This window comes from Eschrichtius robustus, chromosome 3 (genome assembly GCF_028021215.1).
Source record: "Eschrichtius robustus isolate mEscRob2 chromosome 3, mEscRob2.pri, whole genome shotgun sequence".
Taxonomy (NCBI): domain Eukaryota; kingdom Metazoa; phylum Chordata; class Mammalia; order Artiodactyla; family Eschrichtiidae; genus Eschrichtius; species Eschrichtius robustus.
In genome coordinates this window covers 25,886,828-25,911,884 of record NC_090826.1, presented here as the reverse complement: position 1 = coordinate 25,911,884, position 25,057 = coordinate 25,886,828, and the positions used below count along the sequence as shown (strand labels likewise).

Sequence of the window (25,057 nt, the reverse complement as noted above, 5' to 3'; positions counted from 1 at the left end):
AAAATAAAAGAACGGATGCACATTTTAATAAAGCACAGCATAAACTGTTCTTTCCACTCCGGGCTGGCCGTGTATGCTTATCCCGTCGGATCGGGCTGCCCGCTGCTCCGCCTCATCCAAAGGCATCTTCCCTTCTGCTGCCTCCTCACTTGGACCCAGCCCCAGGGGCCTGCCCTTCCGATTCCGCTTTCTTCTCCCTGGACACCAAGCCCTTCCCCCATTTCTTGCTGGTCATGATCCCTTTCAGGGCCGCCTTTCTGCTCAGGCTCTCTCTGCCCTCATCCATCTCCCCAACACTCTCCTTGGTTCTCCAGTAAAATTAGCATTACTGTGCTGGACTCTGGGGGCCCAGAGAAGCTTGGGACTGGAGGGGGTGGACAGAGAACTTAACGAGAATGGCCACCCACACCAGGCCCATTTAATTCTCCCAAGATGGAGTTTGGTTTTGCTACCTGCTGTTTTGTGACCCTGGGCACCTCTGGTTTTGTTGAAGGGGTTAGGGGCTGCCCCGTCCCTGTCCATCTTGAGCCTTGGTTTCTCCTAGGACTGGTGGGGCCAGAAGACTGGGGAAGAAGTCGTTTGAAAAACTTCGATTCCTTATTCCTTTTCACAGGTGAGGGAACTGAGCCTTAAGCAACGTGCCTGGGGTCCCCCAGACGACAGGTGATGCTAGTGCACTCCTCAGCGTCCTCAGACTTGAGGCCCCAAAATACATGCATAGGAGGGGCCCATGACAGGAAGGCTGCCTGGAAGCTGAATATTTCCCACTTTCCAATTTTGCTTTAATGAACCTGTATTATTTTAATATTGGAAAAAATGTATGTAACCCAAAGGTCATGTTCAGTCTCCTGTCCCCTGAGATTTAAGTACGATTGACTCAACACCCCTCCTCTAATCCACATGGATTAGAAGTCTAAGCCTCCCAGAGCACTTCAGATCCCGTGGTCACCAGAAAGGGCCACCCTTTTCAACTTCCACGACTTCCCTCCCAGGCAGTCCCAGATGTAGGAGGCTTATTGAAAGAAGAGAGGATGTTTGTCAAAAAGGATCTACTTGGACTTTAGACTTGACCATTCAGTGCCCCGGTCCTTTAACATCCTGGCTCTTAAAAGCGCCTCCATGCCTTTCTTTCCCCTTCACCAGAATAATCCCTGGCTTCAGGCCATAGTGCTGGCTTCTCTCTCCCTCCCTCCTCTCCCCCTTCACCCTTACCTCCTGGAGACGCCCCCCAACCTCCGCCCCGCCACCGGGACTCTCTGTTCTTCTATTAAGTGAAGTAATCCAGCTGTTTCAATCCCCACCAAACTCCATGCAGGTCCTAGTCTGCTTAACAACCCATTCTGCTGCTCTGCAGAAAAAGGGCCTCCCTGCCAGTAAACAGTACTCACCCTCCTTAGGAGGCCCTTGTAATTTTAGAGAGAAAAAAAACAGCTTCTGTATTGATAAGGTCTCTCCATTGCAAGCAACTGATGTTAGCTTAAGCAAAAAAGGAATTGATTGTTTCAAGTTGCTGGGAAGGATATGTTAGTGATTAAAGGAAGAACTATAGGAACCAGGGCATTCATTGGGCTGGAATCAAGGATTCAACCCCACCAGGACTGTTGCTTTGTTCCTCTCATCCCTGATTATCTCCTCTGGGCAGGGAACATGGCAACATGGCTGCATCAGCTTAGAAATCCCAGGAAGGGGGAATTCCCTGGTGGGCCAGTGGTTAGGACTCTGTGCTCCCAATGCAGGGGGCCCAGGTTCGATCCCTGGTCAGGGAACTAGATCCCACATGCATGCCACAACTAAGAGTCCACATGCCACAACTAAGAAGACCACATGCTGCAACTAAAGAGTCCACATGCTGCAACTAAAAGATCCCGCATGCCACAACTAAAGATCCCGCATGTTGCAACTAAGACCCGGCACAGCCTAAATTAAAAAAATTAAAAAATTTTAAATATCCCAGGAAGGGAGACCTGCTTTCTCCCAGTCTAGGTAGACCTATCCCTGGGAAGGCCAGTGATTGGCCCTTCTTAAATCACATGCACATTCCTTGGGCCAATTACCACTGTCAGGGAGATGGGAGACTACAATTGACCAGGCTGAGCCACAGGTAAGCCTACACTTGAGATGCAAGCACAGCCAGGTGATTGACAGCATCACCAGAAAATAATGGGTAATGATGGAGAAAAAACATTCCAGGAGCAGAGACAGCTTATGTAAAGATCAAGTACCCCGGGAGGAAAAGAAGCCCGAAAAAAAGGGATAGAGAGTGGCAGGGGCCAGTGTAACAACTCAATTTGAAGGCAATGAGGAGCCTTAGAAAGTGTGACCAGGAGTTCTGTGTGACTGGGTTCTCCTTCAGGCTTTGTCCCTGTTCCATTCAATACAAGTCTACCAGCCAGGCCTGTGCAGGACACTGGGGATTCAGCGATGAACCTGACAGACATGGGCCTTGACCCTCATGGAACTCACATGGCCTAGCAATGACCTGCTGGGAGGCAAATCCCTTCCCTGTGGGCCCATTTCCTCACTAGTTTAAAAAAAAAAAAAAGCACCAGTGATCTCTATGGACCTTGCCAGCCCACAAATGCTGAATCCTTCCCATTCTTCCTTTCTCTCTTATCTCCCTCACTTCCTTTCTCCAATCTTCTTGACACTCCTTTCCTTTAAAAAAAGATTTACTGGGACTTCCTTGATGGCACAGTGGTTAAGAATCTGCCTGCCAATGCAGGGAACATGGGTTCAATCCCTGATGTGGGAAGGTCCCACGTGCCGCGGAGCAACTAAGCCTGTGCGCCACAACTACTGAGCCTGCGCTCTAGAGCCCGTGAGCCACAACTACGGAGTCCACACGCCATAACTGCTGAAGCCCGCGCACTCTAGGGCCTGCGTGCCACAACTACTGAAGCCCATGCACCTAGAGCCCATGCTCCACAACAAGAGAAGCCACCGCAGTGAGAAGCCTGCTCACCCCGCTCGCCACAACTAGAGAAAGCCAGCACGCAGCAACGAAGATCCAATGCAGCCAAAAAAATTTTTTTAATTTTAAAAATAAAATAAAATTAAAAAAGATTTACTAGTGGCCTAGTGGTTAGGATTCCGGGCTTTCACAGCTGTGGCACGGGTTCAGTCCCTGGTCAGGGAACTGAGATCCCGCATGCTGTGTGGCGTGGCCAAAAAAGGAAAAAGAAAAACAAACAAACAAAAAAGATTTACTGCTACCTCCCATATGCTTGGTTAGTGGGGGATGCAAAGAATACAGACAAACACCTTGCCAGTGGGCCAGACCCTGGGGCTACATAGCTCTAGAATGGCCATGAGCAAGGGGAAAGGGCATTCCAGGTGGAAGGAACAGTGTGGACAAAGGCCTTGAGGCAGGAAAGTGGAGGACAATTTCAAGGAGCTCAGTTCAATCAACTTTCACCAACACCTACCTGGGCCACACAAGGCGCTGAGAACCCAGGCCTTTATCTGACAGATCCCTTGCCCTTGCAGAGCTCAGAATTCAAGGGATCCAGGGATGAGTTAACAGAAGAGAAGCTGAATCAGGGAGGCCTTGTGTTTGAACTTTGTTCTGTAGGTGACAGGGAGAATGACAGGCTCCAACCTGGGTCACTTCACTCTATTTTTCTTCTCCTTTTCCATCATGTTCTCTGTTGCTTCTTCCTTTTTTCCCCCGGAAAAGTCACTGGCCTAAACTCTAGTCCTAGATTTGAGTCCTGATTGCCATTTACTAGCTGTGCAAACTTGGGCTACATACTTAGCCTCTCTGAGTCTCTATTTCCAAATCTGTAAAATGGGGCTAATGAAACCTGGTGGAAGCTTTCAGTAAAGTCATGCACATAGAGCACCAGGCAGGAATGTCGGGCACCACTAGCACTGAGCAAGAGAGGCTGCTGCTGCTCCTACCTTTGGCTTCAAGGGGCAGCAGAGAGCCAGCCAGCCGTGTCCCCAGGGGCTGGGTGATGCCCAGCCTTGGAGAGGGTTGGGGAATCTCTCTCACCTCCCTCTGCCAAGTTCCTGGCAGTCCTGCTCAGATGCTGAGGAACTTGGTGGGGGGTGGGGGTGGTGGTGGTCATTTCCAGGGGAATCCCCAGGTGGGAAAGGCAGAACTGCCTCCCTCACCCTAGAGGGTAAAGCTTTCCCCAGATCCCCAGGCAGGACCCCCTCATCCCAGCCTCATTCTCAGCTTGAGGAATGAGGAGGGGCCCAGGGAAAGGAGGATACTTGAATCACTGCCTTCCCTGACTTCTCTCTCAGACACCTTATTAGACAGCCCCTCCCTAAGGGACCCTCTTTTAGAAGTAGGGGGCGAAGTACAGATGGACCCCCCCCCAGGTTACCATGGAGATGGCAGGGAAAGGGTTGCTATATCTCCATGGCAACAATTGACGTCAGCGCTACCCTTTCCCATCGCTTGATATGAGAAGGGGGCAGCCACCCCAACCACAAGCAAATCCCCCACAAAGCCTCCTCCCTTTACTGAGCCAATCAACCAAGGGGTCGACAGGCTTAATATAGCACAGGAGTTAAAAGCACAGACTCTGATGTCAGTCAAACCTTGGTTCAAATCCTCTTTCTGCATCGTTTTTAGCTGTTTGAATTTGAGCAAGTCCCTTAACCATGGAAGTCTAGTATGTACAACGGGGACAGTAAGCTACATGCCTCCGAGGGTTAATGTGAGGACTGTAGGGGATCATGCAGGTAATAGGCAGTGGGCCAGCTCATGGGAAGTGCACACTGATGTTAGCGACTCTCTAGAGTCCTGGGGACTTGTCAGGGCATTGTGGCTTCTCAGATATAGACTTGAAGCCCCTAAAAGGCCCCCAGAACTCCTAAGGACTGGGCCCTGAGTTTGAGCATTCAGAACTGGGGGGTCTCAAGGCGAAGCCAGAGACAGTGGAGCTTCCAGACTCTGAGGAAACCCCAATGCCACTTTCCCTGCAACCCCATCACATCTGGACCCTGACCCAACTTCCCCTTCCTCCCCCCGCCCGCCTCCTCCTAGGCCTCCTTAGCAGGTATCTAACGCTCGGGACTCCATCCGCTCCTCTAGGAGAAAGCAGGGATGAGGGCCGTGGGAAGACTTCAGGCAACCTAACACCAGGTAGATCAGTGGGTTGGACCCCACAGGAATATGGGTGTCCCAGCTCCCACTGGCCTCTCCTCACCTGCCCTTGGGGTAAGGACACTGGAATCATTCTCACTCCCTCTCTCTTCTCCAATCCCCAGTTCTGGTGCCCACAGTCTATTCTGCTCCAATTCCAACGCACTGCCCTGAATCAGACCCCCATCGCTACTCATCTTGATTACTCCAGCAGCCCCCTAACCGGTCTTGTGCTTCCTTCCCTGCTTGATTCCTCTAGCCCAGAATTATTCTATAAAGACCACAACCCAGCCATGTAATTCTCCTATTTAAATCTCATCAATGGCTTCTTTACATCACTTGTCCAGCCACGTGGACACCCCTGAGTTCTTCACAAAACCTTCTTCCCACCTTTCAGCACATTGTTCCTTCTGCCTGGAATAGCCTCCTCCCATCCCCCTTACCTCTCAGATCTCCACCAATTGTCACTCCTCAAAGAAGCCTCCTCTGACCACCTGTCCTTCCCCTCCCATAGCACCTGCTTGTCCCACTGTGTACTCATCTCTTCCTTGATCCCTGTTGAATGCCTGTTTACCCCATTACACTATGGACTCACGGAGGGCAGGGGCTGTGTCATATTCATCCTAACATCCCGGGGCCTAGAATGGAAGGGTTCAGGAGTTGGTAGAATGTCTGCAGATTAGACTGGCTAGTGAATGACTGCTTGATCGGTCTACAGAGAGGCTGAGCACTGAGAGGAGAAGGAATAGCAGAGTCAGCTGGGGGATCTGGGATGGCTTCCCTAAGGAACCGACACTGGAACTGAGATGAGAAGCAGTTACCCAGACAAGGACATGGCGGTGGGAAATATCCCTGGCCCTGGGACTTGTCTGTGCCACGAGTGAACGTGGTGCTGAAGACACGGTGAAGAGGGACATATTCACGTTTTGGAAAGACAACCCTGGCTGCTCTGTGAGAACAGACCACATAAGAGATTGAGAGTAGCAGCGGCAAGATCATTCAGGAGGCTGCTGCAGCCTCCCAGGTGAAAGGCGATGGGGCCTTGGACCAGGTGTTAGCAGTGGAGATGGAGAGAAGCAATTGGATTTTAGACATATCCTGGAGAGGACAGGATCTCGCAACTGCTTGAATATGAAAAGGGAGGGACAGGGAAGAGTCTAGAACCAAGCCCAGATTTCCAGTTCAGGCAACCGAGAAAACGGCCAAGCTGGGGAACATGGGAGGAAGGGCAGGTGTGGGGCATGTTTGCTGTGAGGTGAAACATCCAGGGGGACGGGGCCAGGAGATAGGTGTTGGGCAGGGAAGAGAGGCTTGGGCTGAAAGAGAGAAGTGAGTCTCTGACACAGGTGGGCACCAAAGGCATGGGAACGCATGAGATCCCCTGGGACAGACCGTAGAAGGCCCAAGAACACCCATGATTAGGCAGTGAGTGAAGGATGAGAAATTTGCCATGTGGTGGCAACCACACGGTTGCAAATAAATAGCAAAAAAATCAAGAGTCCACAGTGTCCAGAAAAACAAGGGCACAAAAGTGTTTCAAATAGGAGGGAGTGTTTGTGTCGAAGTCAGCCACTGCTAAGGGGTCAAATCAGATAAAGACTCACAAGCATCCCTTGGATTTAGCAACAGGGAGGTCAGTGGTGACCTTGACGAGCTGTCCCCGTGGAATGGCGGGGGAGGAAGCCAGACTGCAGGGGTTGGGTGAGGAAGTGGAAACGTGTGTACACAACTCTTTCAAAAATGTTGGCTGTGAAGGGGAGCTGGAGAAGGACCTGGGGTCGAAGGAGGGCTTTCTTCTTTTTCAAACATAGGAAAGACTAGAGCCTGTTTGTTTGCTGCTGGGAAGGAGCCATCAGGGAGGGAGAGCTTGGAAACAGGTAAAGGAGGAAGGAATGAGAGGAGGGAAATTCCCCAAGGAGGGAAAAGAGGAGGTGGAATCCCCAAATATGGCCACACAATTGGCGGGGGGGGGCAAGTCAGGGCCGTACAGGGCTCTGGGGGCTCAGAACAGCTGCCCACTCTCCCCAGCAGCCAGTGTGAGTCACTGGGGGGAAATAGCCCAAACAGGCAGCGTGGGAAAGGGAGCGGGGCCAGCATGCTCCTCAGGATCCCCAGAGGGTGGGGCAGCAGGGCCCAGCCTGGGCTCTGAGCCCGGAACCCCATGCTCTGAGCAGGACAAGGGCACAGAGAGGTTGTCTCACCCTTTGTAAGGATGGGCAGAGTAGTAGGAAGCCTGGGTCCTACTACTGGCTTTTCTCTGCCCCTCTCTGAAACTGTTTTCCTTTCTGCAAAAAATGTGGGCTTTTAATTTTTTTTTTGGTGGGAGGGTGGGGGGGTGGGGCTGGGGGAGGTGTCAGGGACCCTTTCTAGCTTCCTTCCAGAAATATATGTGTGTTTGAACTTTGCAAACAGTCTCGGGCCTCCTAAGTCTCCACAAACTCATTCCTGGCTTCCAGATAAGAACTCCTGAACTAGAGGTGGCTGAGGAGCCTACTGCCTCTGATATCTAAGAGTGCCCCAGAGCAGGGGAAAGGCTCTTGTAAGGGCCATGGGGGCAGAGGTGGGAGGCTCTTAAGCCCGGGAGCAGTGAGGCCTTTTGAGGTGTGGTTTCTTCCTGAACACACCACCAGGGGTGTGTAAGCAGAAGCTGGAGGCCCCTGGGTGAAATAAGGAAGGGTTTATCCAAACGGCAGCTGACCTTCCTATCCTGGGCCCCCTCTTGCTGCCTCTGCCTGTCCTTGCCTTTCTGTCCCTGATCCTGGGGGAGGAGGGTCTCAGGGGATCCTCCAGCACTGGTGACCAACCCCCTCCCACTGAAGCAGCTGAAGACAGACCACGGACTAGACCCCGCCAGAGGGTCTGGCGCTGCCCCACCCAGCTCTGCCAGCTGACGCCTCCTGCTAAAAACAGCGGGGCCCGGGGGGACTATGGGTTTTCAGGCCTCCCCCTCCAAGTTCCAGCAGGTATTAAAGAGGCCGAAGCCGGGCCAGGCGGACTGGACACTATGCTATTCACCGAGACTGCCCACTTCGTGGTGAATTTTCTTCTCTCTCGGTGAGGGGGCCCGGGGGAGAGTGCCGGCGCGATGAAGGGCCCCGGTCTGGCAGCTGGGGGGGAGGAGGAGTCCAGATCCTTGGGAAGGCCCCGAGGGGGGCCTCCAATCCCCCTCCCCACCCCTCTACATGGGCCAGGAGTGACCCCGACCCTCGCGCCGCCGCGTCTGACACGAGGCGGCCGCCTGCTCCCCGCCCGTCGTGCCTCCTGGGGTGACCGCTGCCCGTCTACCCCGCAGGCGCCCCCGGGCCACGCCCCCGCACCGCCTTGACCAGGAGTTGTGTTTCTGGGGCTGCCGGGGCCCGGCCATGCCGGTGCCCGCCTCCCACCGCAGCCTGGGCGGCTACTGGCTGAGCCCGCAGCGCCGCCGCCCGCCGGGCGCCGCCTGGCGCTGGCCGGCGCGCAACCTCCTGCTGCTGCTGCCGGGTGCCACCGGGCTGGCGGACGTACCCTCGGCGCGTTGGCCCATCTGCTACGGCGCGCGCCCGCACCTCATGTGAGTGCGCGGGGCGGGGCGGGGCGGGGCGGGGCGGAAGCCCTGGGTGGGAGGGGCGGTGCCTACGGCAGGGGAGGGGTCTGTGGGAAGGGGCGGACCCCCAGACGCGAGGGTCGGACAGGGGTTGGATAGGCTGGGCTTGACGGTGCCTAGGAGCGGGAGGAGTGGGCGGAACTGGGTGGGAAGGGCGGGGCCTGAAGCGGCTGACCACGGAAGGGACTAGGCGAAGCGGACGTAGACCTAGAGGGGGCGGGGAGCCTTGCCGCCGTCCTGTCGGCCCAATTTTCCCTCCCTCCAGGTGGAAGCACCGGTGGCAGAATATTAACTACCAATATCTGGGCAAGAGGAAGAGACATCTAGTTCCCCTGCGCCCGTGAGAGCCGGTGAGGGGCGGGGCCCGAAGAGGGCGCGATCTCGGAGGGGCGGGTCTAGAGGCGGGGCCTGACGGAGGTTGGGGTGGGGAAAGGGTGATACCCGGGCACGAGGTTGGTCCGCCCTGCCTTACAGGCTCGAGGACCCAGAGGGGTTGAGCCGCAGTGAGAGAGGCCCTGCGGGCCGGGCGTGGGTTTCTTCGGGGTTATTCATCCCTGCCCTTCTCAAACCACCACAAACATTTTTTGGAAAATTGACAGATTCGACTATATTAAAATTTCTGTTCATCAAAAGACAACTAAAGGAGTAAAATAGAGTTCCAAAGAGGGCTCTTCAAACATAATGCCAACTTGGTGCCCCGCGCGGGGAGTGTGGGAACCAGAATAGGTCGTGACCTTGGGCACCAACTGGGTCGGTCCCAGGACAGGAGTCACCCCAGCCCCAGGCCTGATGACCAAACTGAATGACCTAAGGGAAGCGGCCTGCTTGAAGGACACTGTCCTGTGTGTGTCTGTGTGTGCTTCATATTTTGGGGCATCTCTGAATGTTTGCATCACCTCTGAGCATGGCTCTTTTTCTCTGTGTGTCTGTCTATCCCTGGTCTCTGTGTCCATTTATTTCTTCAACAAATATTTATCAAGGGTCTATTTTAGAGGGTTGTGCCAGGTTTATACTCTGAGTCATTGAGTTCACATTGGTGAAAGGAACAGTTGAAGTCCCTGTCCTCATGGCACTTACATTCTGGTTGGGAAGACCACAATAAAAAGAAGTCAGAGATATGGGGACTTCCCTGGTGGTCCAGTAGGTAAGACTCCGTGCTCCCAATGCAGGGGGCCCAGGTTCGATCCCTGGTCAGGGAACTAGATCCCACATGCATGCTGCAACTAAGAAGCGCACATGCCGCAACTGAAAGATCCCGCATGCCACAACGAAGATCCTGCGTGCCGCAACTAAGACCCGGAGCAGCCAAAATAAATAAATAAATATTTAAAAGAAAAGAAAAAAAAAGAGATAAACAATGTGCTCTGTCTGAGAAGATCGAGGTGGGCCAGGTGCTACATTATATGGAGTGGGCAAGGACTGTGTCTTGTTCACAGATCTAGAACAGTGCCTGACTCATAACTGGGGCTCACTAAAGATTGCATGAATGAATCGGTTGGCCGAGAGGTCCTGTCTGAGGAGGTAACTCTTTTTTTTTTTTTTTTTCATGTTAAACACAAGGTTTATTTTAAGTACGAGTCCACTGTGTGCTATACTGACAGTAGATACAGGGCCAAAATAAGTTTGTAAATATTCATACACATGTAAAAAAGACTACAACTAAAAAAAAAAAAAAAGACTACAACTTACACATACTTTATTTACTTGGTTGAAAGCCTTATGGTATATAAAATGCTTTCTATAGTTGATCTCGGCTTTGTTCACACCGAAGTGAGTTGTATCTGGGTTTTCTGTGCTCAAGACTGCTCAATTGCTGCTGCTGCTGCCGCTGTTGGTTTGTTTTCTTTCAGGATCAAGGTGGGTACTTTCATATAAAATCTTGTTTTTAATTCCTTCTCTGGCAAGTCTTTCCTGGAGTCTTAGCTTTGCATAATTATACCTACAATGGAACCAGCATCCTAAAGTCACCAAGATAAATCCTCCTATTCCAACGTCACATGATCTTCTAATTCTACCTTCCCCTTCCCGGGCTCCCTGGCCTCCGGCGCAGCCGCCATGGGAACAGTCGGCGCCTCCCCCCAGAGGAGGTAACTCTTAATCAAGGCTTGAAGGATGAGAGATCAGCCACTCCAGACCTGGGAAGAGTGTTCTGGGTGGAGGGAACAGCATGCATATGTCTCGTGGGTGGCCCTTTGCCCCTGGCTGTCTGTCCTGGAATACCCCTTTGGCTATGTCTCTGTTCCTGTCTGTTGTCTCTGTGATCTTGGGAGCCATGGGGCAGGTTTAAACAAGGCCCCTCCAGGCTCTCTGGAAGTGAGGTCACTGCTGAGCTCATGCACTCCACTGGCCCACTCTGGCCTAACCAGCCTAGTCTGGACATTCCCCTGGAAGCAATCCCTCCCCTCAGCAGCCTCTGTCCCACGATCTCTGGCTCCTTCCCAGGATAGCATCCTGCAGTCTGGAAGGAAGTCCTTCGTCCTGTGTAACCACAGTCCCTGCTGGGGCAACCGCAGCCCTTTCCTCTCATTCTGCCTCATGGGCCAAGAGGAGGAGATGGGCTGGCCCTGCGGCAGCAGATCCTGCCTGGACAGAGAGCCCAGTAAAGACCTGACAGAGTGGAGGTGACAACCCCTCTGCAGCCCCAGGGAGGTGAACCTCAGAGGGAAAGAGACCATCACTCATCTTAGGAGCCTCTGCCACATCCATTATTTCATATAATCCTTCAATATCCCATTTTTTAGATGGAAACTCAGGCAGGTCCAGGAAGGAAAACATGGCAGAACTGGGGCCAGAACCCAGGTCTCTTGATAGAATAGTTATAATCCTAACAACTCATATTTATTCCACATTTACTTTCAGCCAGTTATTACGCTAACACTTCGCAGGCCTCATCACAACCCTTTGAGGTGGGTACCATTGTTATTCCCATTATTCTCAGATAAGGAGACTGATCAGGGCTCAGAGCCATTAAATGACTTGCCCGAGGACACCCAGCGAGTTCACAGCAGAGCTGCACGAGAGCCCAGACAGTCTAGGGTGCTCAGCTACACAACCTGTGTCCCAGGTCCCAGAGGAGTGTCACGGATGTCTGTTTTCCAGGGATTTGGGAAGACAGGCTTCAGGTTCATCTCATCATGGTCCCGAGGCTAACTTGTGCCAAGCCAGGATGAGCAGGAAGATGGCCTGGGAACACTGCACAGTCCTGTGTCCCCTCTCAGTGGATGAAGATTGTCCGCCTTTGCCCTCTCCCCTGGCGTCTCCATGTTTCCGCCCTTCACTGCCCGAATAAAGCAGCTTTCACTGCTCTCTGGCTCTCCCTACTTTGGGGGATGATGATCTCTGTTCTCCCCATCCACACACACTGAGTTAGACTGAACCCACAGGGCTGGGAGGGCCTCTGTAGCCACCCCTGAATGTCCCACTGCACCCATGACCACACCCCCCATGGGGTAGACCGGGTGAACCCGACTTGTTCCTGCTCCCCAGACTCTCACAGGCCATAGAAAGAGAAAGGCAGAGACATACGCCAGCTCAGTAAAGTGCCACAGAGGGTGACATTAGTTTGTTTGGGGCACAGTGACTCCTCTGGAAGATCAAGAAAGCCTTTTGGAGGGGTACCTTGAGCTGAATCTTGACAGATGGGCAGGCCCTACACAGGGAGTAGCAATCCAAGAAGAACTGGCAGCATGGAGAAAGGCTTGGTGATTTGCAGCCTGAAATGGTATCATCAAAGCGGTCATCCTGCTGAGAGAACCGTGAGACTGGCAGCCAGGTGGGCTCTGCCTAAGATGAAGCTAGCTGGGCCTGCAGCTTCAAAGACCTTGAAGGCCAGGCCAAGGAGGTGGACATTCTCCAAGAGGAAGTAGGGAGCCATGGACAGGTTTAAAGCAAGGGAGGGACATGGTCCCATCGTGGCATCTCTAAGCCTAGAGCCCTCCCAGGGTCTCAGAGTCCACTCTGGTGGGCAACAAGTGGTCTCTGGCCCTCAACTAGGTCCAAGGCCCTGAGCACCTGTCCCTGTGTTCCCCTTTACACACTCTCACAGGTCCTACCTGGGACTGAGGCTGGGAGTGGATCCTGCTCATGCCTCCCCTCAGGGGTTCGGCAGAGGGTGCCGATGGCTAAAGGAAGGAGTCTTCGGGTGTCCACCCTGACTCACGCACTGTGGTCAACAGCAGCCCCCTCCCCACTCCGTAAGACCCACTTATGACCCCTCCCCTGCCCTGTTGGGAGGGGTCTCAGTCACATAAACAGGGCAGGGCAGCTGCCCCCACTCTCCACACCCAGCGGACCCCTAGAGCCGTCTCCCTTCCTCCTCTAGCCCCTCTCCCTCCACATGGAACCTCGCCCCCATCTCTGGTTCTCTCCTCTCCCTGAATGTCTCTGCACTTCATCTCCTCTGCCCTCTGCCCTTGCCTAGTTCAGGCCACCTTTGCCATTGTCTGGACCAGTCTGATCAACTCTTCCCTGGTTTATCTCGCCTCCAACTCTGTCCTTTCTAATCTGTGTCCTGAGCCTGTTTTTCTGTGTCTTGTAGGTCCCTGTGGGACATCCGGGGTGATCTCCAAGGGCAGCCAGAGTTCTGGAGAGATCTGGGCTGGAGATAGAGATTTCATAACGGTCAGCATATAGATTCTCTCATAAATACACATAGAAAAGGATAGAGGAGAGGGACTTCCCTGATGGTCCAGTGGTTAAGACTCCGCACTCCCAATGCAGGGGGCACGGGTTTGACCCCTGGTCAGGGAACTAAGACCCCACATGGCACGGGCAAAAAAAAAAAAAGGATAGAGAAGAGAGTGACAGAGACAGACAGACAGACAGACAGACACACACACACACACACACACACGGGGATCTTCTCTTTTTCTCGCCAACACACATTTCATTCCAGATGCATAGATCCTAATGACATTCCAAAGGCACCTCAACTCAACCTGTCCAAAGCTGACCTCTCCTTTTCCATGGTGCCCCGCTGCTCGTCCCTAGGCCTTCTGTGTATGGCTTGGCACCTCCTTCCACCCATTTCCCAAGCCAGACCCTCAGGCGCCATCCTCGGTCCTTCCTCCTCACTCCCAACATCCGTAGTCCTTTGCTAAGACCTGTCACTTCTGCCCCCTGGACCCCTCCTATACCTCTCCCCCTCTGTCTTCCTCCACCTTCAGCAGCATTTGACATGGCAGATCACGCATTCCTTCTGGAAGCCATTTCCTCCCTCAGCCTTCAGGACACCCCTGCTCCTGGTTCTCTTCCTTTCTCTGCCCACGAGCTGAATCCCCCTGCTGGTCCCCCACCCAGAGTCTCAAAGTTGGAGAGCCCCCGGCACTGTCTTCTTGAGCTGCTCCTCTCGGTGGATCCCATCCAGTCCTGTGGCTTCAAATTTGGTAGGCCGGACTTCCCTGGTGTCACAGTGGTTAAGAATCCGCCTGCCAATGCAGGGGACACGGGTTCAAGCCCTGGTCCGGGAAGATGCCGCGGAGCAACTAAGCCCATGCGCCACAACTGCTGAGTCTGTGCTCTAGAGACCGCGAGCCACAACTACTGAAGCCTGTGCGCCTAGAGCCCGTGCTCCGCAACAAGAGAAACCACCACGATGAGAAGCCCACTCACTGCAACAAAGAGTAGCCCCCGCTCTCTGCAACTATAGAAAGCCCGCACGCAGCAACAAAGACCCAATGCAGCCAAAAATAAATAAATAAATAAATAAATAAATTTATTTAAAAAAAAATTGGGGGAGGTCTCCAAGCTCGCCTCTGAAGTCCAGGCTCATAGATCGATTAACTGCCAGCCTGATGTCTCCACGGGGACCCTAATAGTCATCTCGAACTTAAGCTCCAAGGCTACACTCGCAGTCCCGAGCACTGAGGATAGAGTCTAGCTCAGGAAATATTGGTGTTGGCTGACTCTCCCTTCTCTCTTTAGTGCAGGTTCCCCATCATCACTTGCCTGGATTATTTCAACAACCCATCTTGTTTCCCTGCTGCATAGCAGGGAAGAAGGACAATGCTACATGAATGCAGGAAGGAGAACGGCGTACAGCTTGGGGAAAAGCCCAGAGTGCGCTATGGGGAATCAGACAGGGAGGACCTTAAATATAAGGCACAGACTTTGTCCTGAGGGCAGTAGGGAGCCATGGAAAGGTTTAAAGCCAAGGGGGATATGCTTGATTCTACATTTCTGTCACTCTTTCATTCATTCCTTCACTCATTTACTCCATCAGTCAACAGATATTTATTGAGCACCCTCTACTGGAAAGTGACCCTGAGGCAGAAAACAGCTAGAGGGGCTAGACTTGTGCAGAAAGACAAGTGAGAAAGCTGATGAAATGGCCCAGGTCCAGGTGAGAAGGGCCAGTTATGGAGGTGGAGACAGGGGATGATGAGCTGACGGGGGTGGCCTGGTGATGCAGCCCAGGTTCCTGGTTTGGGAAACCGAGTGGTGGGAACCCTAAGCCCAAAGGTGTGGAGCGGGTGGTGGGAGAGCCATCCCTTCCTCCTGGGGAATCTGGAAAGTCCTCAGGAGTGGTTTAAGAGAAGAGTAGAAATTCAGCAAGTAGAGAAGTGGAGAGAGACACTGTAGGTGGAGGGAACAGCCTGTTCAAAGGCCCTGGGGTGGGAGAGGCTCAGCTCTGAGGAACTAAAAAGTCAGGAGAGTTAAAGATCAGTGGGCCAAGGAGCAAGAGGAAGGAAGTGAGGCTGGGAGCCCGATCTCTCTGAGCCACAACATGGAGCATTGAGGGCCAGTCCCTGGGATGTAAGGCCTCCCTGTGCAGACAGATGGGAGGGAAGGAGAATGTGAGAGGCTGGGAGGAGACAGACAGATGACGTGTGCGTTGGAAGGGGGGTCCAGAGGATGTCTTCTCTGGGAAAAGTCACCAAAAGGAGGTCCCCAGGGGATACTTCTGGGGTGTGAGAGGAAAGAAAGAAAATCCTCAGGGTTCTGGGGAGAGGCAGATTCCTTTACCATTTAAGGAATTGACTGAGCCAAATAAATTTCCCTTCTGAACACTTCAGCATCCTTAGAACAGTCCTCCACCACCTGCCCCAGAAGAAAGCTGATGGAGGGGGCGCAAGGTTATCCCAGGGTGGTCCTAGACACCCACCTCCTCTCCCTAGGGCAGGAAGGGAAGAGAAGGGAAGGGAATGGCCCTTGCCCAGCATTTCACGTAATCGCACTTGGGAACATTGTCGAATGTTCCCACGTGCTCTGCGCCTCAAGTGCTTGGTTCTCAGGGCTTTACGTCATGGTACTAGGTCATTTGTCTCACAATAACCCTGAGCAGTAGGTATGATCATCATTCCTATTTTACAGATGAGGAGACTGAGGCTCAGATAGGGCCTAAAGCCACACCGCTGGGATATGACGGAGCCAGCTCTTCACGACTACAGTTGCCTCTGCACAGCAGTACCTCACTGAACCCTTTGCCACAACTCGAAGTGGCACCTGGTGTCCTTGTTTTACAGAGTGGGCGTTGCGAGGCTCAGCAAGGGGAAGGGACTTGTCCAGAGTCACAAAGCTGGAAGGTAGCTGTAGTCTGGATCCAGATCATTTGGGGGACGAAGCTGAATGGGAGAGATGATGGGTAAAGGTCTGAGCAGCGTGGAGAGGAAAGGATGGGACTGGGAACTGGACTAGGAGAGAGTTTCAGTTTTCCTTTTAAAGGGACTTCCCCTAAATGGGGGGTTTTGGTTGGAAAGTTGTTAGCAGTCCACATTCCACTGGTTTGGCCACCTCTTCCCCCAAAGGCACCCAGGATTTGAAAAGAAACTGAAAGTTAGGGAAAGGGGAGGGAGGGAGGAAGGGAGAGGCTGAGGGCAGCCCAGAATAACTGGGTTGAATTTCTGGTGACCTCACTGAGCCTGGGGGAGATAGGCAGGCAAGCTGGGATTACACACCTTTAGCTATTGGAGAAATTGAGCCCCAGAGATACAGCTCTATCAGATAGTGGCTGGGTCCTGTCCAGTTTGCACAGCCACCCCCAACACACACACACACACACACACACACACACACACACACACACACACACACACACACAGAGACCAGGGGAAGAGGGAGGGAAAGGGAGAAATGAAAGCTTTGAGTGGCCTAAAATCCTGAAAGGGAATTTCCAGAATCCCTTGTCTCTGTGATGTGGTGACTGGTTGGATGGTGGGTCCCAGTGAAGGGCCCCTGAGGTGCCCCAGTATCCAGACCCAGTTTCAAGGCCCAGGATTGGCAGGAAGGCTGCACACCTGGGTCCTGCTGACAAACAAGCCAGAACCCAGCGTGCCCAGGGTGCTGGGGAGTCAAGTCCCAGGGATCCCAGCCCTGCAGCTGCCTTGCCTCTCCCTGCCGACATCCCTAACTGCTTCTCCCAAATTGGAAGCATCAGGACCCTGTGTGGAGGCCTCCAGCTGAACCCAGCACGGCCACGCTCCTCTGAGTCCTGACCTCCTCCTCTTCTGCTCACATAAACACTCCGCCTCCCTGGGCTTCAGTGTCCTCCTCTGTAAGGGGGAACAATGATGCCACACATCTCACCGGGTCAAGAGGTAACGTATGGAAAGCAGTTGGCACAGGGCTTGGCGTACAATAGGCATGTAATCAGTGCTGGCAGCTATGATTATTATCACCGTTGGTCATTCCTACCTTTTTTTTAAAAAAATAAATTTATTTATTTATTTATTTTTGGCTGCATTGGGTCCTCATTGCTGCGCACCGGCTTTCTCTAGTTGCAGCGAGCCGGGGCTACTCTTTGTTGTGGTGTGGGGGCTTCTCATTGCGGTGGCTTCTCTTGCTGCGGAGCACAGGCTCTAGGCGCTCGGGCTCAGTAGTTGTGGTGCATGGGCTCAGTTGCTCCGCGGCATGTAGGATCTTCCCGGACCAGGGCTCGAACCACTGTCCCCTGCATTGGCAGGCGGATTCTTAACCACTGCACCACCAGGGAAGTCCCCATTCCTACCTTTTTAAAACTCTCCCGTGTGGTCAAGGATCTCATGATTCTGTCCTCTAGGGTTTTTCCTCCTCCTCCCTGCTGGCTCCCTTCCTGGGGCCCTCTCTTGCTGCTGGCCCCACCAGTGGCAGAGCTCCCACCGCCCGGGGACTTCCTGGGTGACCTCATGCACTGCTTGGCTCCAGTCACCCTCTTACTAGCAGCAACCAGAGATCCAGATTTCCTGGGGTCAGTTCTGACTGAAAAACTTCTATCTGTTATCCCTTTAAGGTCACCAGCCAGACCCTAGCCTTTGGGCCCTGGCCTTTGGCTCAGGAAACATGATCACATGTCTATGTGCTGAAGCATATAGACTTCAGACTTCCTCCTGGATGTCCCCCGCAAATATTCCCTGGGCACCTCCAACTCAGCAAGGCTAGATTCAGCAACTCCCTCCCAAGTTTGTTTTTCCTCTGATGCCCTATCTCAGTCATGAATCCATTTTGGCAGGTGTCACCCAAAACAGAAATGTGGGCTACAACATCATCACTCCCATATCCCCACCCCCATCCCGGTGCCAGCCAGTCCCCAAATCCTAGGATCCTGTCCCTTAAATCTTGCTCCAGACAAGGCCTCTACCTTCATCCCCACCCCATACAAACCATTTGCTGTTCCCCTTTGTGCCCTCGGAGCCCTTCCTCCATCCCCAGCGCCCCCCCACCACAGGCCCCTCATCTGACCCTGCTCTGGCTCTTTCTTTTCCTCGGAAGGCATTGCCAGGAAAGCCCTGAGGGCAGGGGCCCTGCGTGACTCACAGCTGACGCTCTGCCATGCAGGAGCAGAAGGAGGAACTCCAGTCTCCATGAGTATGAATCACAGAGGCCAAGCTGTCACTGTGCAGATGAATAAACTGAGGCCCAAGAGGAGAGAGGACTGGCTTACGGTTAAAGCAGGAGGCAGACCTGGGGCCAGAACTAAGGTCTCCGAGTCCAGCTGATGCTCCTGGGAAGGAGATGGGGACCCTGGGGCTGGGAACTGTGCTGTGCCAAGTCACCGTTCCTGAGGCCTCCACTGGGACCTGGCCATCCCCTGGTGTCTCCTCCCCTCTCCAGGCCTTGGCATATGCTGGTCCCTCTCCTAGGAAGTCCCATCCTCCATTTCTGACAAGATACTGCCCTCACGCCTCACCTCGCGTCTAACCTGATCACCACCACAGGGCCCTCCTCAGAGGCCTCAAAGTGTCCCCACAGCCTTCTCGATGAGGCGGTGCTCTCTTCTGCCCTCCTTCAGCCCCACCCAGTGCTCTCCCAGGGTCCCATTCCCTTCTGTCCATGGGGACTAGGAGCATCTCAGGCCAGGACCAGCGTCTGAGCCTTCACTGGAGAACTGGGACAGATGGGGGATGTGCGAAACAGTCTAGACTCTGCAGCTTCCCCCATCCATCCTAGAGTCCCCCTGTCTTGCCCACTCCTCCTTCCCCTGCCACTCTGCCCTGGCAAAAGCTCACATCTCAAAGGTCCTGAGCATCACGACCTGCCTGGCTGAGGCACACACAGCCACTCACACAAACACCAAGTAGCCACTCTCTTATGCACATAACTCATAGTTACACACCCGATCACAGCCAGACACAGTCACCAACACAACCTCAAGGACGGACAGGCACATACCCAGAAAGACTCAGAAAGTCATCGAGAGTCACCAAGTCTCTCTCTCTCACCCTAAATACACATCGCCAAAGATGCAGACTCACACAACTACAAAAGTACACACCTGGTCTCACACACACACACATACACAGAGTCACAAAGTCTCTCACACACAGACAGATACCGAGCAATACACAGTCACACACAGAGAAAAACAGACGCACACAGTTGCACACAGGCCCCTGGAGATACAGAACAATGGGCGCATTGTCTGGGCGGCAGCAGCTGGGGAAGAAGGAGCTGAGTGTGGATGGAGGAGGCCGTGGGGTCTGCTATACCACCCCCACTCACACCCGCAGCATCCTAAGCCTCTTCCCTCTTCCAGAAGCCGGATTCGGCTGGGACCTGGATTTGCTGAGGGATTCAGCTCCCAGGTGCCCCCTCCCCAGCCTCCTTCGATGTCTGGCGGGGGACGCTTGGGCTCCCCTGTGGACCAGCCTCCCTCTGGGGCTCTGGAGACTCGGGGTCCTTTAGCCCTGATGCTTCTCTGTCCTCCTGGAATCATCCCGGCGATTTGCCTCTCATCCCCACGGGGCAGCGCCTGGAAATCGGGAGCCTTAGCATCTGCTCCTAACCTCGGACTCCAACTCCTCCAGGACTCACACACCCTCCATCTGAGCCCTGCCAGCCGGTGCGGGCCGCGCCTGGCAGCATTGTGGGCTCCCTATTGTGGCCGAGACAGAGACGCAGGTCACAACGTCCATCCCTTAGTGGCGGTGGGTAGAGAAGTCACCGTCCTGTCAGTGAGTTGCAGTGGGGCATAGTGCCCCTTCCTCTCCCCAAAGCTAGCTCTTCTCGCCTCCCACGCTGACCAGGCAGCCCCAGATCTCAACAGAGACTCCTTCCAGGACTTTCCTTACAGCCCCCAGCCCCTTTTTGCAGGTCTCTCCAAACGCTTTCTTACCCTCAGCTACTGGTATCTGCTATGTGCCCTTGGACATGTCACTTTCCCTTTCTGAACCTCAGTGTCCTAGTTTGTAAAATGGGGGGTGCTAATGAAGCCGAGAGTATTCTGTAGTCTCAGAGTGGGGGTGGGGATGGAGGCTACAGGAATGAGTTGGTGTGTAGAAGCCACCTCAGCTCTCCCCGCCCCTCTGTTGTCAGATCTGTGGGAGTTCCTGATTTCTCAGGCCCTGGGGTGTCTCCACACCTCACAGCCTCAGGCCTCCCAGGAGGCCATACTTGTAGGAGGGAGGGGGCAAGGGAGGGACGTGCTGAGCTGTCCAGGACACAGCCTTGCTTTTGCAACACTTTGTTTCCTCCAGCCCCCATCCCCTTCCTCCTGGGGGCCGAGGGCAGGCAGCCAGACACACAACCGGGGCCAGTCAGGACTCTGGGATTCCCCCTGGCCTGGACTAGGGGGAGTGGCAGGAGACTCCAGCTGGAGAGTCCCCAGCCTCCTCCACCCTGCCCCTGTCCCCGGGCTCCCCTACTCAGGTGGGGCTGATGGCTGGACTGGGCAGCTTGGGGGCTGTCCTGAAGGGGCCATCCAAGGCTCCTCCTCCTCAGGAACTGGAGTGTTTTAAGGTTTGTTGAGCGCCCCCCGCAACCCGCGGGCCTCCTCTGCCGGCTTCGGGGAACCCTGATGTACGGGAGCAGATGTGAAGGGAGAGCACCGAAGTCAGACAGGTTATGTCCAGGTCTCTGAGCCTCAGCCTCCTCGGCTTTCAAATGGGGATGGAGACGCCCCTCAAGATCACGGCACCACCCCAGATGGGACTTTGTCATGGTCCAGGCTGAGAGCAGGAGGGACCAAAGGTGAGCTTATCTTTGGGGGCTTAGTGTGACGGGCCACCAAGAGACTGAGAGGAGGGATGAGGGACAACCTCACCAGTCTGACCAGAGTGACCCTGCGGTGGGTCAGACCTCCCAAGCTGGCCGGGACAGGCAGGCACGTGGGCGGGACCTCGGACCGGTCTCCCGGCCTGAGGGGGCACAAAACCCAGCTAGGGCCCTGCGACTTCCATGACCACATTCTCTGGAGCATAACTCGGGACCAGCCGGCTGACGAGTCTGGGCATGTGAGCCCTTCGAAGAGTTCTAGGGGGAGACTGACAGGGGCTGCCAATGCGGGACCAAGGCGATGGGGGCCACTCCAGGAGCTGGGGCGTCCACCTGAGAGGTGGGCGGTGAGAGGAGGGTATGACTGCTCTGTCCTCTTTCCTCTAGGAGCCCCCCCCTCCACCCAGCTCGCCTCTGGGCTCGCCTCAGGGACCCGCCGCTCTCCTTCCCACCCTGGACCCCACCTGCCCCCGGGAGCCGTGTGGGTTGGGGGGACCAGACCGCCAGCGTCGCCCACCGCTCAAGTGGGGCCCACGACTTGAGCCCGCCTCCGCCCCTCGATTGGGCGCTCATTTAAATGTCCGGCCCCGCCCCGAGCTCCGGGCGCATATATATAGGCGGCTCGGCGGGCGGCGGGCGGCATTCTGGCGCGGAGCGGAGCGGCGGCGGGTGCAGCTAGCGGGTTGGGCGCGGAGCGGGGGTGCAGCTCGGTTTCCCCCCGACACCCCTCCCCCTCAGGCGCGAGCCCCACCCCTCCGGCGGCCAGGCCCACCCGACCGAACTATCCCCTGCGGCGCGAGCCCGGGGCGGCTCCGGGCGCCCCCCAGCAGAACCCCCACCATGGGCAGCCAGAGCTCCAAGGCTCCCCGGGGCGACGTGACCGCCGAGGAGGCAGCAGGCGCTTCCCCCGCTAAGGTCAACGGACAGGTGGGTGCGCTCGGCACGGCCCGACTCGGCCCCCTCCTCTCGTACCTCGCCCCCTCTAGGGCCTCGGGCCGGGGCCGCGCGCTTTGTCCGGTCCGGGACACGCGGCGCCCCCTCCCCCGCCCGGTCCCTTTGTTCTCGGCGCCGCAGCCCCCGCGGGCGAAGCGAGGGGAGGGGCGGGGAGGGGGCGCCGGCCGGGCCCCGCCGCCTTCTTTGTTCGCGGCCCCGGCCCCCGGCGCTGCCCCCCGGCCGCCCGGAGTGCCGCGCGGGGAACAAAGGCGCTGCTGGGCCGCGCCAAGGGGGCGCCCGGGGGCCGCGGGGCGGGGGCCGGAGGGGAGGGCACTCCCCCCGCAGACTCGACCTCGATAGCCCACGGCTTTTTTTTAGGGAGGAGCCGCGAGGTGGGGAGAGCCTGGGGTGGGTGGGGGCCGTTTACACAAAGCAGGAGGCTGGGAAAATAGGCCGTCCAGGTGCGGGGAACAGCGCCCCGGGGCGGCTTCCCGCCCAATATCGGCTGCACGGCTCGCCCGCCAGCCCGGGATACGCGGCCGCGGGCGGCCCTGCGTGGAATAGAGAGCGCGCCCCCGGGGAGGTGGGTGGGGGTCCCGGGACCCCAGCGCCTCCTGCCGGCCGCGGCCCCTGCGCGCCTGTGCGGGGCAGGAGGGAGAGGTTTGACGGGATGCCGGCTGTGGGGTGAGGCTACAACCAGGCTCTGGGGGTGCGGCGGAATGAGTCGGGACCCCGTTGCGTGGAAGAGGTCAGAGGCGGGCTGGGGGAGGGGAGTAAGAGCCCCGGCCCTCATTGCTGTCTCCTCTGCCCTGCAGGAGAACGGACACGTGAAAAGCAATGGAGACTTATCCCCCAAAGGTGAAGGGGAGTCGACCCCCGTGAACGGAACAGAGGAGGCAGCCGGGGCCACTGGCGATGCCATCGAGCCGGCACCCCCTAGCCAGGGCGCTGAGGCCAAGGGGGAGGTCCCCCCCAAGGAGACCCCCAAGAAGAAGAAGAAATTCTCTTTCAAGAAGCCTTTCAAATTGAGTGGCCTGTCCTTCAAGAGAAATCGGAAGGAGGGAGGGGGTGATTCGTCTGCCTCCTCACCCACAGAGGAAGAGCAGGAGCAGGGGGAGATCGGTGCCTGCAGCGAGGAAGGCACTGCCCTGGAAGGGAAGGCTGCCGCCACCCCTGAGAGCCAGGAGCCCCAGGCCAAAGGGGCAGAGGCTAGCGCTGCCTCCAAGGGAGGAGACACAGAAGAGGCAGGGCCCCAGGCCGCGGAGCCATCCACTCCCTCGGGGCCGGAGAGTGGCCCTACACCAGCGAGCGAGCAGAATGAGTAGCTGGGTGGGGGCAGGTGGGTGATCTCTAAGCTGCAAAAACTGTGCTGTCCTTGGGAGGTCACTGCCTGGACCTGGTGCCCTGGCTGCCTTCCTGTGCCCAGAAAGGAAGGGGCTGTTGCCCCCTAGCCACGTTCCCTCTCCTCCTCTCCCTCCTGTGGATTCTCCCATCATCCATCTGGTCTTCCTCTTAAGGCCAGTCGAAGATGGTCCCTTGCAGTTTCCCAAGTTAGGTTAGTGATGTGAAATGCTCCTGCTCCTGTCCCTGCCTCCTTCCCTGTCCCCACCTGTCCAGAAGGCAATTGCTGGTTTTCTTCCCCAATTCTTTTCCAAGTAGGCTTTGTTTACTCCCCAAATCCCTGAGCCAGAGGTGGGGGTGCCTACTCCCACGCCCTGAGTGTCCACCTTCCCGTTGTTTGTAGTCTCCTGTGCTGGGCCTAGTGGCCCCTGGGCTGGGGAGGACACTGCCCCTGTCTAGGTTTTTCTAAATGTCTTACTCAAGTTCGAACCTCCAGCTTGTGAATCAACTGTGTCTCTTTTTTGACTTGGTAAGCAAGTATTAAGCTTTGGGGTGGGGGGGAGGTATGTAATGTGAAACAACTTCTTGTTGTCTTTTTTTTTTTTCCCCTCCCATTGTTGTAAATAACTTTTAATGGCCAAACCCCAGATTTGTAATTTTTTTTTTTTTTTTCTAACTGCTAAAACCATTCTCTTCCACCTGGTTTTACTGTAACATTTGGAAAAGGAATAAATGTTGTCCCTTTAGTGGTGCTTTTTAATGAGTGGTCTTCTGGGGTAGGGTGAGAAGATTGGTCTACCTCAGACCTTGAGGGGGGATTGAGACAGGTAAGTTTGTGGGGTTCTTTTGTTTTTGAGGGGTTGCCCAGATCCTCATGGACACCAGAAGGGCAGAGAAGTGGAGTCGAAATGAACCCAGGGATACTACTAGGAGACAAGCTCAGGAGGGTGTAGAAATGTACCATTTTATTACAAAGATTCTCACAAAAATGAAAATAGTATCTCAAAAAGGAAACTAGACTACCAATCTTCATCTGCAGAATTGGGGGGAGGACAGAGAGGGCAGGCAGTGTGAGTTTCTTGGCTCACTGGGGGCCAGTGGGAAGGTATGAGAACAGAATCAATCTAAAAATGGCTGATGACAAGAGCCTGAGAACAACAGGGAGTCCCTGAAGACCCAGCCACCCCTTCTAAAATGCTCAATAAGGGCACCTTTTCAAAGCTACTAAGCAGGCACTTCAAGATTTTGTCCTATGGCTGCTTTAAGTGTATCCCTTCCACCCAGGTCTGGCATCCGTTATGGTTCAAAATTAAGAGTTTGGGAGGGATGGGTGGCGAGGCAGCTACTAGAAAAGCTCACCTAACACGTGTGCCCTGAGCTCAGGGCCCTGGTTCCTGTCTAGTCCCTGGGGATATTTATATTTAATATATTTTTATATAAATACACAGAGAAATAGAAAATATAAAATCTGAGGGGTTGTGGGATAAAGGTGGGCAACTTGGCAAGCAGCCAGAACTGGAGAGGTCTGTTCAGGCCAACTTGACCTCCTCCTTGACCCTGTGGAGAGAGCAGAGATTGGCATGAGATAACCCACCCTAGAGGCTTTGAGGCAAAAGTGTGGGTACAATGACTTCCACAGGACCCCGGCTGCCCAGGTGACTGCTAAAGGCTGGGGCTTCCTAGCTCTGCCTAGAACT

General features: G+C 55.1%; 2 protein-coding genes and 1 long non-coding RNA gene across 4 annotated transcripts in view; 2 read left to right on the top strand and 1 right to left on the bottom strand.

Annotated features, from left to right (window-relative positions):
• The first annotated feature begins 8,856 nt into the window (after nucleotides 1-8,856).
• LOC137760947 (uncharacterized) lies at nucleotides 8,857-11,960 on the top strand. The gene is made up of 3 exons (XR_011073384.1): nucleotides 8,857-9,031; nucleotides 10,118-10,202; nucleotides 11,781-11,960. It is a non-coding gene; the product is annotated as an uncharacterized lncRNA (long non-coding RNA).
• A 9,780-nt stretch (nucleotides 11,961-21,740) lies between these two features.
• Nucleotides 21,741-24,106, top strand: MARCKSL1 (MARCKS like 1). The gene is made up of 2 exons (XM_068537847.1): nucleotides 21,741-22,013; nucleotides 22,835-24,106. The coding sequence occupies exons 1-2, from the start codon at nucleotides 21,927-21,929 to the stop codon at nucleotides 23,342-23,344; spliced, it is 597 nt and encodes a 198-aa protein (XP_068393948.1). The 5' UTR covers nucleotides 21,741-21,926; the 3' UTR covers nucleotides 23,345-24,106.
• Nucleotides 24,107-24,303: 197 nt separating this feature from the next.
• HDAC1 (histone deacetylase 1) overlaps nucleotides 24,304-25,057 on the bottom strand; it is a 42,384-nt gene continuing 41,630 nt past the window's right edge. For both annotated transcript variants that reach the window (XM_068539405.1, XM_068539406.1), the window contains one exon: nucleotides 24,304-24,917. In XM_068539405.1, the coding sequence (XP_068395506.1) occupies nucleotides 24,890-24,917 (28 nt within the window). In that variant the 3' untranslated portion in view covers nucleotides 24,304-24,889. The remainder of the gene's footprint in view (nucleotides 24,918-25,057) is intronic.